Source organism: Alnus glutinosa, chromosome 3 (genome assembly GCF_958979055.1).
Source record: "Alnus glutinosa chromosome 3, dhAlnGlut1.1, whole genome shotgun sequence".
Classification (NCBI taxonomy): Eukaryota; Viridiplantae; Streptophyta; class Magnoliopsida; order Fagales; family Betulaceae; genus Alnus; species Alnus glutinosa.
The window spans coordinates 14,381,751-14,400,432 of NC_084888.1; the positions used below are offsets into that span (position 1 = coordinate 14,381,751).

The 18,682-nt window shown below is 36.1% G+C and overlaps 1 protein-coding gene and 1 long non-coding RNA gene across 2 annotated transcripts; both read left to right on the plus strand.

Annotated features, from left to right (window-relative positions):
* Positions 1–9,621: 9,621 nt before the first annotated feature.
* On the plus strand, positions 9,622–13,716 carry LOC133864670 (uncharacterized). The gene is made up of 3 exons (XR_009899545.1): positions 9,622–10,072; positions 11,998–12,096; positions 13,392–13,716. It is a non-coding gene; the product is annotated as an uncharacterized LOC133864670 (long non-coding RNA).
* Positions 13,717–14,635: 919 nt separating this feature from the next.
* On the plus strand, positions 14,636–16,448 carry LOC133862377 (GDSL esterase/lipase 1-like). The gene is made up of 5 exons (XM_062298163.1): positions 14,636–15,014; positions 15,100–15,221; positions 15,336–15,566; positions 15,666–15,909; positions 15,995–16,448. The coding sequence occupies exons 1-5, from the start codon at positions 14,750–14,752 to the stop codon at positions 16,231–16,233; spliced, it is 1,101 nt and encodes a 366-aa protein (XP_062154147.1). The 5' UTR covers positions 14,636–14,749; the 3' UTR covers positions 16,234–16,448.
* The last annotated feature ends 2,234 nt before the right edge of the window (positions 16,449–18,682 follow it).

Sequence of the window (18,682 nt, forward strand, 5' to 3'; positions counted from 1 at the left end):
AGATCAAAATGAGCTACTGTATCATAATGTGGAATTATCTCCACTTATGGCTAGTGAAAGCAATTTTGGATCATCTTTAGGTTTGACGTCAAAATCAAACTCATGAGGTACACAACATAATCACTAAAGATTGTTGATCTCTTTATTCTATAGGATTTTCTTAATTCTACTTCCTCTGCATTTTGCAAAGTTTAAGTAGATTCAAACTGAACCTATTCTTCATGAGTTGACAATTCCAAAACTGATTGTAGTTCAAGGTAATCAATTTGATTTTCCATAAGTACAATCAAACATCCTTCATATGAAGGAGCCTTAGTCAACTCTCGTATTTCCTCTAAGTAAAATCTTTGAGGATAAACACTCCCACTAGATTTAACATCCTCTAGAAATTTTACAATCAACAACTTTAGGATTATATGAAAGATAATAAAACCTATAACCCCTTTGAGTTTATGTATAGCCTATAAAAGATCCGCTAGTTGTCCTTGAATTTAATTTCCTTAGGCGAGGATTATAAATCCCCTCTTTAACAAGACAACCCCATATGTGTAAATAATTTAAACTAGGCTTCCATCTATTTCATACTTTAAAATGTGTCTTAAGGACAACCTTAGATGGAATCCTATTTAACATATACACAACGGTCTTCAAGACTTTACTCTATAAGGGTAATAGAAGATTAGTATTACTAATCAATTCCCCTTTTGTGTGTATCTACCATAATACTCTTTTCCTATATTAGATCTTATGATCTTCATGTTGTTTCTCTTCTTCTACCTTATAGGTATTGAAAGCATTCAATACTTTAGCCTTATTATTTTAGAAGATAGAGATACATAAATCTTATATGGTCATTACTAAATGAGATAAAAATATCTCTGACCATTTAGGCAATGAGTATGGAATGGTCAACACCTATTAATGTACATGATCTCAAGAATCTCAAAAGGCTCTCTTTGACACCTTTAGTGGTCTTGTTGGTATGCTTTCCCTTATGCAGTCCACACAAGTACCAAAGTCAGTAAATTACCAACTTTTATTTTCTGTATGGAGATATATTTCAATCTCCAAAGTCATAACAAGAGCATTTTAAATTGACAAAGACTCTACTTTACATCAACATCAATATGCATAAATAAACAAATAATTTGCTTCAAAGTTGGGATATAGATAAATTTTAATGAACCATCAACTAATATTCCACCCTAAATAAAAATTTCAAGTTTGAAAATTGAAATTTTATTTAACAAGCTAAAATATAAATTAAATTTTTCTTGAAAATTCTGGAATATTTAAAACATTATTGAGGTCCAAAAATAACTGAATTTTAAAATTAATCTATAAATCCCAAAAACCTTCAATTGTAAACACATGTTCTGCATTTGTTGACAATGTGGATTGTTAAATCATAATCAATCCACAACATATTTGAATGAGTCACTAAAAGAAATTCACGACATACTAGATATATGGGATTGTCTTTATTTTAAGTTATTTCTCATACTTCATGCAATCTTTCTTTATATGCCCTTAATTTTCCTTATTGCAGGAGAAATAGGTATTTTGATTGCCAAAATACTTTATTGGCACCTTATTCTCATGCTTTAAATGTTGGACATAATTGCCTTTATTGATATTTTCTTTAACATGAGTAATCATGTGAAGACTTTATGGATTCTCTCATCTTCTTAAACACACATGGTTAGAAGTTCATTTAACTAACCAATTATCCTTATGTGTGCTACAAGATAAAATAATCAGAAGAGAAAATTCAAAATGAAATATACCAAGAATGACTTAAAAAATCTCAATCATTAAGGAATTAAGCTAACATATCATATCCTTCATTCCCATAATGGGATTAGAAACACTTTTTAGACCATAAAAGCATTTTTCCAGTCAGAAAAATTATTAGCATAAAGTATTGGAACATACAACTACTAAAAGTAGAGTGATAGGAATAACTGCAATAACCAAAAATAAACAAATGAATACTTTAATGCTATGAAGTAACTTTATTTTAAATTAGCCAATGCCAATTTAATAGTAAATAGTAAATTTCAACCTACCTGTGGGCAAAGGTTGCATCACGCATGAAATTTACCCTTTATTAATAAGACTAATAAATTCATTAATAAATAAAATTCTCCGTACCTGTGGGCCTAAGAGAAACTTTACTTTTAATGCTAAATTTGCTATCTTATTCTAATTAAGTCATAAAAATAAAAACGTCCATGTGAGGATAAGCAATTAAATTTATGAATTAATTACAACATGATGTTAATTTTTTTATATGAAGTTCAATTGTGTACGAACTTTATGTAATTATTATAAAATTAGGATGCTGTGGCTTTCCCAAAATCATAATAATTACGCTGCAATTCATGAATATTTAATAAAATTCTTTACGATGTTCATACGTGTAATCCTGATGTAATTATCAATAAAAATGGGATGCTGTGGCTCTCCCAAAATTATTATGATAATTACGTGTGTGTAATCTTGATGCAATTATCATTAAAAATTGAGATGCTGTGGCTCTCCTAAGATCATTATGATAATTGCGACTTCATTAACATCTAACAACTTTATAGATGCCCCCTTAATTGCCCCAAGAATATAACAAACCAATATCTAAATGGGGTAAACAGCATTTTCCAAGGTGCAACCAGATGAGTTCCCAGGAAAGTGAGGGGGGTCACTTGGACACACTTAAATCTCAGGACTTTTCTAGCCAGAACTTTTCTAGACATTGCATTCTTGGATATTACTGTAAACACACCAGCATATATGGCATTATTAATTATTCTTAGGTCTAGGCATCAAACAATTTATATTTAAACAATGTAATTTAAACAATTGAATATATCCATAAGTTAAAGTATTAAAGAAATAATAATTTTAATACTAAACATGTAAAACATAAGACAAATAAATTTATAACATGAGAGTATAGCTGGTCTAATGGTTTAGAAAGTGGCCTTAAGCCCTTTATACTTAGAACCTAAGTTCTAATTTCCACAATAACCCATTAGTTTTCTTTTTTTTTTTTTAAATACTTGATGAGTTACTATATTGGGCTGCTGAATGGGTTGGGCTTTTGCATCAGCCAACTTAATGACCCAGTTTTTTTTTTTAACTGGATCAGGCCTCTTGGGTTTCCTGATTGGGCTGTGCTGGATTTACTTCATTGGGCTGGAATGGACCAGCCCACTTAGTGCCCAAAGTCTACATGGGTTTTAAAACCATACCCGGATGCATAACCCATTATCCCAGAAATAACCCTTGACCCGAAATAAACCCAAGCCCAAAGGCCTTTCAAACTTTGAAACCCTACTCGGATTTTGACCCATTAACCCGAAAATACACATTTTTGACCCGGATTTGTTTTTTTTTGAAATCCTCAACCCTGCGCCGTTATTCCCTTCTTCTTCCTCATTGCCCCGGCCGCCTTTTAACGCTGCCACCTCATACAGCGGCCATGAAGGGCCGCTGCTCCACAGACATGGCGATCCCTGCGGGTTGCCGTTTCCCAGTACCCAGGCCTCCCGCAAGGGCCACTGGTGACAATGACGAGGAGGAGCCGCTTGTTGCGGCCTCCCCTTGCACGGCAACGGTGTCACGCCAGTAATGGTAACGGGGAGAGGCCGCGGGAAGTGGCTTCTCCATGCATGGCAACGACGCCGCTGGGCACAGCAGCGTCTCCAGAACCTGAATGTGTGAAGGAGAAAATTCCTTGTACTCCAGAAAAAATTTGAAACACTTTCACAAGGCAAAATTTGATTACAGAAAATACTCGACGCCGGAACGATGCCGGCCACTAAAAGAACCAGCACCAACTTCAAGCGGGTTAAAAACCGCCGGCGAATGGTCTGTGCAGAGAAGCAATCAGCCATGGGTTTCAAAGAGCTTTGCACAGTGGGTTTTACAAGGGCAAAACGGTTAATACATGGATTTCTAGCAAAACAGTTCAACAACATTTCATGAACATTAAAACAGAGGCAAACTTTAATTCACAACAAAATTTGTTTGATTCAACCAAAAAATTTATGCCGAGCGAATTGGCATAGAGGCAGGCTCTGATACCACATGTAAACATAATAGTACATTAAATGCTAATTAAATAAAATAAGCAGCGGAATTAAATATAAATACCTCCAGCCATTTTTGCTCAAACATATGAAGAAGCTTTAGCGATAAACAGAAATTCTGCAAAATAAAATTTAGATTGAAGATCTTCTGACCTATGCCTACAGCTGCCAATAGATGGATACACAGGGCTCTATATATAGGTAGGCCAGGGACCCTCATCTTTAATGGTTAGCTGATTTTTTCTTCCCATCAAAGAATTAAATCAAAAATATTAATATAAAAACCGTTTTGATTTCATGTAACTTAATGTGGAATAAATCATATTAAATCTTTATATTAAATAATTACCGTTATGATAATTATTTAAATTCTAACCGTTACAACAAATTAAATAATTACCATTATGATAATTATTTAATTTTAACCGTTACAACAAATTAAATGTGTCTGAGGGACACATATGTAATTTCTTACAAGTTATCCTGTGCTGAAAGTTCAACTCGAGCATTTTACATTATTTGATTTTTAATCACCAGGAAGTTGTAAGCAGCCTATAAATGAAACTTGCAACTAATAAGAAATTAATTAGCAGAAAGTGAAGAGGCCAGATTTAACAACACTACAAAAAAATAAAAAATTCATTAGCAGCGACAACAAGTGGCCACTAAAAGTCTTTTTCTCGTTGCTATTGCAGCGACATGTCGCCGCTAATGCGTTCGCCGCAAACGCTCCGCCTCTAATGATCAATAGCGGCGACCTAACATGTCTCCGCTATTGATCGCTCAACATGACAAAACTATTTTGGTCACCGCTAAGTGAGTTTTGAACCAAAACCATCCGTCGCTGCTATTAGTCTATCAATAGCAACGACATCTCGGTCGCCGCTATTTATAGACCAATAGCGGCGACAGTTGGGTTGCAGCTAATACTATTAAAAATTTTTAAAAAAATAAATTATTTTTTGAAAAATATATTTTTGGTTATCATTATATAATTACCTGTCAAACTTATCATTAAACTCCTACATTATCCAATATTTCCACACCATATCATTAAAAACCAATTGTAATGATTCTACAAAAATATTCATCACCTATGGTAGGTGAGGGAATACAACTATGGTAATTTACAATCAGCCCTGTGAATATTATAGTACATACATTCTAACGGTAAACATTTTACATCAAAAATTTCCTTGTGTTTGAAACTGTATCATCGTAATATGTATGTCAGCAAAAGGGTAACTCAGGGCTTGGGATAGGCAACAATACAGAATATTGATCCTGTTAGGCCCTGGTCAGACCAAATACCTTTGTCCTTGCTGATTGTCTCATTGCAACCTCAGAATAAGCCACCATATACCTTTAAAACACTAACTCAGATGTTTCATAAAATATTCATCACCTCAGTCAATGAATGTGTTGCAGCTTCCATTGCTTTTCAAAGACTCTGAAGAAGTTATGAAAATTCTAGGAACCCTGCTTTACCAAAGAAACAGATGTGATAAGTTGATAATCAACTAAGCACCTAACTACAAGGTGAGAATTTTTTCTCAAATAGAACGCATCAGAAGAACTCAAACTACTTGTGAGACCACATTGTGAAATGCAATAGCTTACCAAATTTCTAAAATTCACTCTAAATTTTGCAATCATCAGAAAACATTTGTGTCATTTCTTACATTTTCATTTTTCCTAGAGATGTGCTCTCCTAGCAATCTCATCACTGTTTTCTTCACTCCAGGAAACAAATATTCCCAATCACTATACTGGCAATGGTCATGTCACTTTTATAGAGAGATACATCCTCTAAATTCAAAAAAAAAAAAAAAAAAAATCATCTAACATCCATGAGCACACGCGCACACAAGAAAAAGCAACAATTATTCATGAGAATTAATATTAATGTTATTGCATAACCAATGCATTTAATCAGAGTAACACCTGAATGTTCATCCCTTTCAAAGCCAAATGCCCACCACTCTAGGATTCCAGTAATGACATCCCTAGAGCTGCTCCTTCAAGGGGATTTGTTCCTGCACCAACCTAACAAATAAAAAAGGAATATAATTCATATACAGTCATCCTAAAAATAAGTTTGTTATTCTTTCTTTTTTTCCTTTTCCTCGTAATTAGTAATTGAGTTTCCATATTTTAACCAAGACCATTTAAAACTAACTTCAACTAGTAGGACCAATGACTGAATTGTTGAGTGTGATTGAATTTCCTGCAAGATATTACAAAGAAATTGCATGTGAACTTTTCATATGAAAAATTAAATATCGTATAATATCAAAAAGAAAAATCAATATTCATCACACAAGAAAGTATTTAACTTGAACCTAGTAAACAATCAAGAGTCTCTTGATTTAAACTGCTGCTCTAATTAAATGGCGATTGGAAAGAAATGAATTCATTATCTACAACCCTCATTGGTTACTGGGACTTATATATCCATTTACATATATAACAAACTTTGAAGAATTGATTGTTGGACTTACTACCTCTATGTTTGATTGATCGAAAAGAACAAAGACAACCAAATATTTCAGTAAAAGGTTCAGCTAGGTCTAGTCTATACTAAACAACACGAACACACCTTTTTCTTTATTAAGAGCAAACCGGTTAGCTACTAGGTCTTCCTCAGCGGGGAAAGGTCTCTTGTTATTATTCAACATCATAAGATCGTCATGCCGATTCTTCTGGCTCGTCATGCACTACCCGAAGGTCGAGGACAAGATCGTCAATTAAGGAGATATCAATGGTCCTGAACGACACATGTGGCGTCAACCACCGGAAATGGGTCCAAGAGCCGTTGGTTTTCGACGAGGCTGACTGGCTTGTCTACTTGAAAGCCGCACTAGCTAGCTGAAACGTTGCGTTGTTCCTGTCCGTGTTGGAGGACTTCAAGTACGTCGTCTCGGAGTCTTGAATGATATTTAGCCAAACGTAATGTTCATACCGGTTATTGCCGGATCTCGATCATCTGTGACGTCCCACATCGCCTGGGAATGAGGATGTGCTTATATGTATAAATGCACCCTATATGACACAACGCGTTTTAAAGCCGTGATGACAATGAACCTATCAGAACTCCGCAGTTAAGCGAGCCGCTGCGAGAGCAATCCCAGGATGGGTGACGTCCTGGGAAGTCTGGTATGGGGAGCCAAAAGCGGACAGTATTGTGTCATTGGGGGTGGATCGTTGAAAATGGTATCAGAGCAGTTTGTTCTAGGGTTTGTTAGGAAAAGCGGAAGTCTAGGTTTGTGTTAGAGTCTAGGGGTAACAAAAGAGCCTTAGGAATTTAAAAGCTTCAACAAAGATAAGAAGATTTAGATGAAGTTCCTTGGGTGCATTGTATGGTTCTTGTAATGCATCTATTAGGTTTTATGTTGTCTACGTAGCATAGTTTTGTGTAGACAAGCTATGCCACTTAGACAATGACCTCTTCCTTAGTTTGGAAGTGTTGCATGTGTCTCGATTGATTCAAGTGCAACACCTCCCTTTGTCTCGTCCACGTATGTGGAGTCGTGTTGGTATAGAATGAACCCTTAGGTCAAAACATGCATGGCCACTTTTGTGGTGATGCTATTATGGGTAGGCCTAGGTGTCTAGTCGCTTAGTCGTTCAGAAGAGTCTAGCATGATTGTGTTAGGCTATAGGCGATATAAGAGAGAGCTCCTCGTGAGGGTAGACTAATAACCGTCCTTTGAGTGGTGTTGACGTATTCTTAGGACGCATCGAAGGAGGCTCGAATCTCGAAGAGCACGGGACCATTGTACGAGATCAATTCAAGGAAGCGGTCTAACTGCAACTACGAAGACGACACCCTAGCGAGGCGACAACCATCAACCTAGCAGCTATTCAGACGACGAGAGATGCATCCTCTAGGGATTTGACCTATTGGTACGAGTTAGAATAATAAAGTGTTAATGTAGACTAAACAAGTAAATAGCTAAAAATACTAAATTTCAAGATATCTCATTTTAATAAACTATGAATTAAAGAATGGTTTTAAAACAAGGAGTTAAGTTAAGAATGACTATTTAATAAAATTTATGGGCTAAGCTTAATGCTCTTAAAACACGGTTTTGAACATAAGAGTTAACTTAAAAGGTTGTAGTTCAAACGTGCTCTGTGTGTAAGGTTTATAATTTAACACAAATAATCATTAGAGTAAAAGTGATAGTTCAGATATGAACCTTCAATTTATAGTTGCACGTGTTAGAGAATATTGTTTGAATTAGGCCCAAGTATTAGAAAAGAGTTAATTGCTAGTTGATGTTTGATGAGATCATGGTGTCATAACATATTTTCAGTGGTGAAACCAATATTTAGAGAAAATTTATGTTTTGAAGGTATTGATGGCAGTGCAATAATAAGGAGTTAACGGATCAGATCGATAATATGTTGAGAATAAGCCATCATTAATGAGTAAGTAGCAAGTTGAAGCATAGGGATGTTAGGTTAAGTGTAAAAATCTCAATGGTTTACTTTTTGAGGATAGTAGTACTTGTGATTAAACGAGAAATAGATTATAATATCACATGAGGATAAGTAGAATTGTGAATATTGAAGGTACTTAGTAAGACCACACTAGATCTTTGATGTCGTAAAGGTCACAGTTGAGGACAATTAGAGTTAATCCAATATGATTTTTGGAGTGGATAAGGTAAATGATAGAAGTGATTTATGAGAAACGATCAAATTACTGTTGAGGTTGCTTAAGGAATAAATTTCATGGCTAAAGTTTGAGGCACTAAAGATAGATTAAAGTATATGGTATAGAGGAAGAGGAAGATTCACCTTAAGTTATAGTTTGAATAATAAGTTTTGAGCTAAGGAGGGGAGATCTAGTAAATTAATTTAGATATGTAGTGGATCTATAAAGAGACAAGTGATATTTCTAAAGTGGTATGTAATCAAGTGACTACGAGTAGAGGTAATTAAAATTGAAGGGGGTGTAAAGTTTGAATGAATGAAGTATGGATTAGCCAAGTGTAGGTATTAGTTATAACTTTGAGGTTAAGAATAGAATGCTTGGCGCTAATTGTCTTTGAGATTTAGTGGGGTAGCTTTGTATAAGCGTGTTAGATCAAAAGAGCTGTTTGCAATTTCGAGGACGAAATTTTATAAGGAGGGGAGGATGTGAAGACCAAGAAAAATTAATAGGAATTTAGCGTTTAATAAATTGTATTTATTAAATGGTGAGACTAATAATTATTTTAGGTGTTGATATTTATATTGCCAAAATAAAATGCCTAAGATAGAATAATAGGAATATAATTGAAGTATCATAGTGGGTCCTAGTTGAGTGAGTAATTAATTATATTAACAAAGGTGTGGTTTAAAATTATGTAGGGCCAAATGTTAATTGTTAAATGATAGATTTTTTATAAAATGGGATTCTATTGTAATTTATATAAATGGGGGGGCTTTAGAATAAGAAAATCCCACCCACTGCCACGTGTTAGCTTGTGGTTGGATGAGAGAAGATAATTCTCTCCCTCACTTTTCAGCCACACACTCACTCACGCCACTCTCCTCTTCTTCCTTTCCTTTTTCCTTTTTTCTTTCTCTTTTCTTCTCCTTTCTCACGCACCCACCAGCCTCCCTCTTCCTTTCTTTCTTCTTCCCATTTCTCCTACTTCTTCTGTGCACCAGCCCATGAGAGATTGAGAGAGTGAGACGCAGAGATGGAGAGACCCGTTAGTTCGAGTGACCCGCGACCCAGTGACCCGAGTAACCACCAGACCCGAAGCCTAGACCCGGACCCGATCCTCCATTAACGAACTCCGGCGAACCAGTGATGGATCGGCGGCCTGAGATGCGGTTTCCGGCAACCCGTGAGCCCAGAAAACCCAAGGACCCGTGACCCGCCTAACCCTAGAGGAAGACCCGATTCTTCATGGCGTTTTCCGGCGGCTTTTCCGGCGGTCCAGTAGCGATTTCCGGTGGATTTGTTGAGGAAAATCCCTAAGGTATAAAAATCCTATGATTCTATTTAATTTGTAAATTGGATTATTATAAACCCTGTTGGTTGTTGGATCGGCTGAGCCGTGATTAGGTAGTTGATGTTTTCTAATTTTGGGGGTTCTTGATTTCCAGTGTGTGTGTCCGGCTGAGCCGTGTGTGTGTGGTTTATTTTGTGGATTGATTGGATTAGTGTGAAATTAGGGTTTGGTTGGATTATGATTTTGGGGGTTCACTACTGTTGGCCGATTGAGTGTATATTTATGGATATTGTGCTATTTGATCAGTACACAATGTTTGATTTGAGGAATTATTGTAGTTGGATGGGTGTTTTGGATTCTTGATCGGTTGAGTGGTGTGTGTGCACTGTTTGGCTAGGTACTGATTTGGGCTGATTATTGATGTTTGATTGAGAGTGTATTTGGGTATTGTTTACCTTGTGGGACAGCGAGGGTGTGTTCTCGGTGGATAATTTTCCTAGCTAATAATATGTTGATTTTAGTCCATAAATTATGGATTGAAGGATTGCTCTTTGTTGTTGTGGATGAAGGCTGATTTGAGGGTTTGAAGGCTCAGTGAATTAGTTGTGTTATTTTGTTGTGGATTATCGGTTTAGGTGATTTTTGGGTGTTAGTTTCATGATGGGAATTGTTGGGTTTAATGATGAAATTATGGATTTGTTTTTAATGGCTGATTTGATGATGTTTTATTGAGTCTTGTTGGTGGAGCTTGGTTGAGGATAGGTTCCGGTTAATGTCACAAGGAAATGGTCGAATGGTTTGGTTAGTTCCTTGTGGTAGCCGTGTGTAGAGAGTGGTTTTAATAGGTGTTTTGATGAAATGTTGTTTGGAGAGAAGCTCATGGTTATTGAATCCTCTTTCGGAAATGACTAAATATGTGTATGTGAAATTGATGATCTTGGAAAGTGTTGTGGTTGGTTATGTTTTAGATTGTTATGCCCTTATTGGGGTTGAGTTGGTTATAAACTAGTAAGAAAATAAATGAGTAAAGACTACATTGAGTAAACGAGCAAATAAAGTATGTGGGCATAACGAAAGAATAAACCCATGAATAGGTAAAGTGACTATATAAATAGATTATGGGATTTTAGTATAATATAGTTAAAGACATTTAGATAACCTTTAAGATTAAATCACTAGGGTCCTAGGTTAGAAAGACTTAATGGATAAGTGTATCAATAATAAGGTAGGAGCGTTTATGTGGAATGGTGGTGGACTAATAGCAAATTAAGCCTAAGTATAATGCTTGGCTTTGAGGTTAATGTATATGCCTCAAGCTTTAAGAATGTATATTATACTATGTGATCGTAAGTAGCTTAAAAAGAGCTATTAGATTAATATGTTGTATAAGGTTAAGGTTCTATAATCTAAACTATTTATATGGTTAGTAATTAAATAACTAATGCACTTATTCATTTATATTAAAAGTACTTAAGTTTATTACTGAATTAGGCTTATGTGGATAAACAAACCATAAGCTTAATGTCTAATAATGATAGTAAGGTAACTTGGTATCCAATTTACTTATCTACGTACACTAAGTAATTTAGTATATTAATGGACTAGGTTTAAGTATTGTATATGTATATGTATATATGTACATATATACATATGCATGCATACATGTTAAATATATAATGTTAACTTAGTAAATAAGCAACAAACCATTAATGGATTCACAATGGTAATGTGATGTAATAAATAATATGTAGGCGAATAAAATGGTAAATACATCTCCTAATTAATAAGCAATTTATAATAAGAACTTATAACCAATGATTAGCCTAATAAGTAAGTTTAGGATACCTAGCTAGCTTTAGAAGCGAGTGATGTGACATGTGAGCACGCGGGTAGTTAGGATGTCATAGAGTATGAGATTCAATAGTGTAGTCTAACGATACTAATGTTTGCAGGCTTGTGTCGTGATTGGAGACGTAGACTTGTTCTCCAATGTAGAGTCCAAGTGACTAGAGTTCAAGGGAGTGTTCGAGTTGGAGTCCAATGCAGCCAAGGTGGGTATTCCACTCACTGAGAAAATATATATTTTTATATGTATTGGATTGATAAAAATATATATATTGTTTATGAATCCGAACCAACCATATGATGAAATGTATATGCTTTGAGATGATTTGTTTAGTTTCGATTATGTTTAAACTATATCAGTGATGTTAAAGAGATAGTGTATGAGTGAAAAGTATTGAATAGATTTAAAGTGTTAAGTTCTGCGGTTGAGATTTAAATTATGCAAATTGTTTGAGAACATGTCATGTTGAAACTGCGTAGATTTGATAAAGAAACTAAGTTTTGAATGATTTCAAAGTGTTGGATTAAATGCTGGATTTGTTTTGTTTTGAGAGGACGTGATTTAACAACTGCATGATTTGAGCATGATACAGTAGTGAAATATATACTGGTCAAGCACGGAACATTGAGCATGTAGTATAGAGCATACATCAACAGTAGTACAGCAGTAAAGGAACAGGATACACAGTAAAACAGCAGTTATCAGCATCGTGGGGGACCGAAGCCCCAGTAGACCCAGTCATGCATATCATGTATAGCATTGTTTAATGAGTGATGTTTTTATATTATGAGTAGATTTTACTAGACGTGTTGGTATGCATAAGTGTCTTAAATGAAAAGCGCTTATGTATATTTCTATCGGATAGTCATGTGTTAATAGCATACATTGAACTTGAAAGTACATGGATACATGATTGCCCAGGCGCGAGTAATGGCATGTCTATGAGTAAGAAAGTTGACTGTTCTTGTTCTTCAGGAAAGACGTGTTAGCATGATTGAGTTTAACTCTAGTGCTCTCATGATCTACTGACGTCAAGGCACGAAGCTGAAATACGATTAGAGATGGTGTTGCGAGTGTACCGTTGACGGATGTTGTCATAGTATGGAAGAGTAAGATGCCATGTTCTTTGCTTAAGACTTATGTGTATACGTGATATCTGTGATGGAGTGATCGTGTGCACATATGTCCAAGCGACCGGTGAAAAGTATTATTATAGAGGAGTCTATATGTAGAATCTTCCAAGCGGTAGATTGGAACTTCTACATATGTTCACAGCTATATAGTATGTTTTAAATGTTTTCTAAATAGTCGGTGTTTGCTGCATTAGCTGTTGGTAAATGATGGCTAATATAGTGCTCGCACGACTAAAAATAAATAGAGGTTGGTTCTTTGTGAAAACTCAGTTAGTCTTATACCACTGAGGTCTTAGTATGAGGTATACTAAGGTGGTGAACTCACTATTTCACCTATGCGGATGTGGATACCACCACAACCGTGTAGATGATGTTTCTTTGGCTGCAGGTACTACGGTATAGTCGATGGGTCGGTAGCAGTGTGCTTGGGATATTATGACTGAAGCTCGCCGCGACAGTTGTAATTGTCGGACCACGGGTTGTCCACTATTTTATAGGTTTGGTATGGCTTGTGACGTTTGTGTCACTTATTCTTTGTTAAGCCATTATTGTTATTGTGTTAATAAGACTCAAACAGATAGATGTTAAATGGCTTTTTGTTGTAATTAATTTGTGATAGATATATAAGTTGTAATTTCCGCTATTCAGATTTATGTTTTCCGCTGCATAGATAGATGTATGTTATACTCTGATTATCAGGTACATGTTATGGGGCATGTGCCATATGTTGGCTGAGCGACACGTAGTCGTGCCACTGCGATGACTCGTTTTATGTTTGTATAAAAAAAAAAAAAAAAAAAAAAAAAACGGGTCGTCACATCATCAGCTAGTGGAGCAGAAGATGTCTCTCATGCTGTTCAGGAAGGATGGGATCCACGTGTACTTCAATCCACGGCAGAAGGAGAGAGGAAAAATGAGGGCATTTTTGGTAAGTTGGGACTAAAAAAGGCACGTGCCCGCGCACGTGGTATGACTTCCGTCACTTGAGACGGCAACATTGGACGGAAGGGGGTACATTGAAAATTTTCTGAACTTTTGGGCTGCAATTGACGAAATCGAAACATTGTGGGTGAATTATAAATTACTGTCAGGAGAGTAAAGTGTAATTTTCCAAAAAAAAAAAAATTACACATGGGCACGTTGGCAAATACCATTCAACTAGCTAGTAAAACAATCAAAGACCCTTCAAAATAAAAGTTTCCACTTGTCAATCAATTTTATCTCCCTTTCAGAATACAAAACGTTATTTTCCATGATCAATAGTTTCCTTCATATTTAGGGCATCCCAAATGTACCGATTGCATGCCTCTAAAAGAATGGAATACATGGAAAATTAAATTGCAAGTATTAGGGTTAATTTATGTGGTATCATCTTAATTTAAAAGAAACATCTTATCTAAAAAAAAAAAAAAAAGAAGCATCTTAATTATCAGCCAGAAGTACAGAAAATTAAACGCTGAATGAACTTGGATTTTTCAACAGTGTCATTGTCAAATACAAGATGTCCAACTTGGGGGCCGGCCAAGCTTCGGACGCATGTGATTAGCTCACACAGCCAATATTTCAATAAAAAGAATGTAGTAGTTATCCTGTGCTGAAAGTTCAACTCGAGCAATTTACATTATTTGATTTTTCCTCACCAGGAAGTTGTAAGCAGCTGCCTATAAATGGAACTTGCAACTAATGAGAAATTAATTAGCAGAAAGTGAAGAGGCCAGATTTATCATGATGGCCGGTTTAAGGTTCCATTTCTGTTTCTTGGTTTTGTGTGCAAGCCTTATTATTCCAACCCAATGCCTTGGAGACATCTGCCTGCCGGAGGAACACGTTGCCTTGTTCATTTTCGGGGATTCATTATTTGATGCCGGAAACAATAATTATATCAACACCACCACTGATTTCCAGGCAAATATTTGGCCGTATGGGGAGACCTTCTTTAAGTACCCCACCGGCAGATTTTCTGATGGCCGTGTGATTCCAGATTTCATAGGTAAGATCTAGTTATAATGGGTTTATTTATTTTTTTTATTTGGGACCTGAATTGTTGCACAATTGACTCTTGAACATCGTTGCAGCTGAGTATGCAAAGTTGCCATTGATTCCACCCTATCTACATCCTGGTTATCCTCGATATACTGATGGGGCTAACTTTGCATCTGGAGGAGCTGGTGCTCTCGTCAAAACTCGTCGAGGATTTGTACGTGTATTTTTGTATATCTGATCTAGTATTTTCACTTGATGGCAGGACATTAATTGATTATATTTGCACTAATTTTTTTTTTTTCTTTTGGTCTCCATCCTTATCGATCAGGTGATAGACCTACACACCCAACTCAGTTATTTCAAGAAGGTGGACACGCTGTTGAAGCGCAAAATAGGTGAAGCACAAGCCAAGAAATTGTTGTCCAAAGCTATTTACTTATTTAGCATTGGAAACAACGATTACTTTGCCCCTTTCCTTACAAACACCAGTGTGCTTCAATCCTACTCTCATGAAGAATATGTAGATATGGTGATTGGCAACGTGACAACTGTGATCGAAGTAATAACAGTAAATGTTGAATTAATCCAAAATTTAAAACAAACTTGCATGATTTTGATTATTTTGATAATGTTTTATAATTATACTTTGATGCGTCAGGAAATACATAGGAAAGGAGGAAGGAAATTTGGGTTTGTAAGCTTGGGACCGCTGGGTTTGGTTCCAATTACGAAAGCATTCACACCAGAAAATAGGGAGGAACTTACAGCACTGATTACACGGCACAATAAAGCATTTTCTCATGCCCTCCAGATCCTCGCGAGCCAGCTGAAAGGATTCAAATATTCATATACCAATCTCTACAGTTTTATTACAGAAAGAATGAATAACCCTTTAAAATATGGTATGTCATAGCCATTCTCATAATACATGCAGAACTTACTTTATGATTGAAATTTACCAATTAAGACTGACTTTTATCTATGAAGGTTTCAAGGAAGGGATGATGGCATGTTGTGGAACTGGTCCATACAGAGGAATTTCAAGTTGTGGAGGGAAGAAATCAGTGAAAGAGTATGAATTATGTGGAAACGCCAGTGAATATGTGTTTTTTGACGCCGTTCATCCCACTGAAAGGGCCAACCAGCAACTAGCCAAGCTTTTCTGGAATGGAAATCTTGATGTCACGTGGCCTTACAATCTAAAAGCGCTGCTTGAGCAAAAGTGAAGGGAGGGAGATTAATTAATTAACTCGATCACAAACTGCAATTGCCTTTGTATGCTGAGTATTTTGGAAGAAGCATTAAAGTAATAAGGATTGGTTTTTCAAACTCTGTTTTAGTTTCTCACGATATCTACAGTCGGCCAAATGCTGTTAAAGTATTGATTAAGTGATTTATCTGTTCTTATGAACTTAAATTTTTGAGACAAGTAGTAAATTAATATGGTATTAGAGCCAAAGACCTTGAGATTGAACTTTGACAATGTCATTTACCTCCCATATCAATTAAATATTTTAAACTTTTTCATAGTATCAGAGCGCCAATTGTTTGATCCTGGATTGCAATTCTCTATTTTGTTCTTTATCTTTTGTTTCGGATTGATTTCAATCACAATCACAAAACCTTTGTTTATGTTCTTGATTTCCTTTGGGTTTTCTAATATATATATTTTTTTTGATAAAAAAAACAAAAATCGTATGTAAAACCAGATTTACTTTTGGTGTTCTTCTTGGCTGCCCCACATGAAAAGCATAGCCACACCACCTGTCTCACCCATGCCCCCTGCCTTTTACTCCTAAAAGCAGAGCCACACCGCAAGTCCTTGATGGAAGTAGAAGCACAAGAGACTTCAGATTCAGATATACCCGGAGAATCCATTAGATGAGCCTGGTTGGAAAGATATCCCTTTTACGCGAGTGCTCTTGAATAAATGCCAGAAAGAGTGTTAACCTGACTACTCAATCAGCTCCATCAATTCCTACAGATGACAAGAATCATGCTATAACAGTTACTAAGAATCAAGACACAAATCAATGCAATTCAATCAGCAACGGCTATTCATGTGGAGACAAGTTTAGAAACGTTATCAGCCAGCAAATCAATGCAAATCATAATCATGCAGTAACGGAAAATAACAAAGGCTGAATGGAATACTTTCCTTCCAAAACAGAGTGTTATTAATCTACATTAATTCTCATTTCAATATTGTAAAAACGTTATTGGTTTGAGTTTCTGTATATAATGTGTACATCATCTTCTTGCAATTATTAAGCAAATTGCTCATTGAAATACAATTTCATTCATGGTATCAGGGATCTAAAGGCCAACGGCAAAAAAATTCGATCTTCTTCTTTTTTTTTTTTTTTTTTTTTTTTTTTTTTTTTTTTTTTTCCTGTTTTTCATATCATCATTTTTCAATGGCTTCTTCATCTTCCATCGGATCTGAGTCTGCTGCACCCACATTTATTCTCCCCAGTTTTACTCAAATGCCGTCGTGAAATTGGAAGGAGAGAACAATCTAACCTGGTTATATCAAATTCTACCTATCATCCGAACCAATGACCTCATGGGATTCGTTGATGGCTCTGAGGTCTGCCCACCTCAATTCTTGTCCAAAGAAGATGGACAAAATATTCTCAATCCAGAATTTACTTTCTGGAACAAGAAAGACCAATTCCTTTTAAGCTGGATCAACACTACACTTGCTGAAAAAGTGCTCTCCACAGTATATGGTCTGAACACTTCCAGACTTGTCTGGGCTTCATTAGCTAAGAGATTTGCTTCCGAGTCCAAATCCAGAATTTCTCATATCAAAAGGCAACTTCAAAGCTTGCGTCAGGGATCCAAGACGTGCTCTGAATATCTTCAAACTGCCAAACAATGGGCTGATCAGCTTGCAGCCATTGGCAAGCCAATTGAGGATGATGATCTCATCCATTTTCTTATCAGTGGACTTAACCCCACTTTCAATGCTTTTGTTACTACTTTCTCACTTATTACTAGAGATAACTCCTTCAGTTTTGATGATTTTCAAAATGAACTTCTCAATCATGAGATCGGCAACTCACTGTTACACATGATGGTTCAAATTTTGCCAAGTTCACTAATAAAACAGGTTCTCGAAATTTTTCTCCAAAGAACAAAATGCAGCAGCACCAGTCTTTCAAAACCTCTCAACATCAACAATACAGATTTCCTCAGCAGCAGCAACAACTTTGTTATCCTCATCGTGGGCCAACCCAGAAGTCAAACTTTAATTATTCTCCTCAACCACGACAGAACATATCTCAAAATCAGCAAGCAGTCTAATGAATCTTCCATCTTCACCAACAGCAACTCTTGAGCACTATGTCAAATATGTGGGAAGACTAGTCATCAAGCACTTGATTGTTTCCACCGTATGGACTACTCCTACCAAGGACGGCACCCTCCTACTCAATTGGCTGCCGTGGTTGCTCAAACAAACACTGCAATTGAACAAGAGTGGCTTGCAGATAGTGGCGCCAATGCGCATATCATAGATGAAGTGAACAATCTCACCATACAGCAGCCCTTCGCAAACAATGAGACAGTTGCTGTCGGCAATGGATCCAACTTAACTGTTGACAATTCTGGTTCTGCTCTTGCCCATTCCTCTAAATCTGAATTCCAGTTACACAATGTTCTTCATTGCCC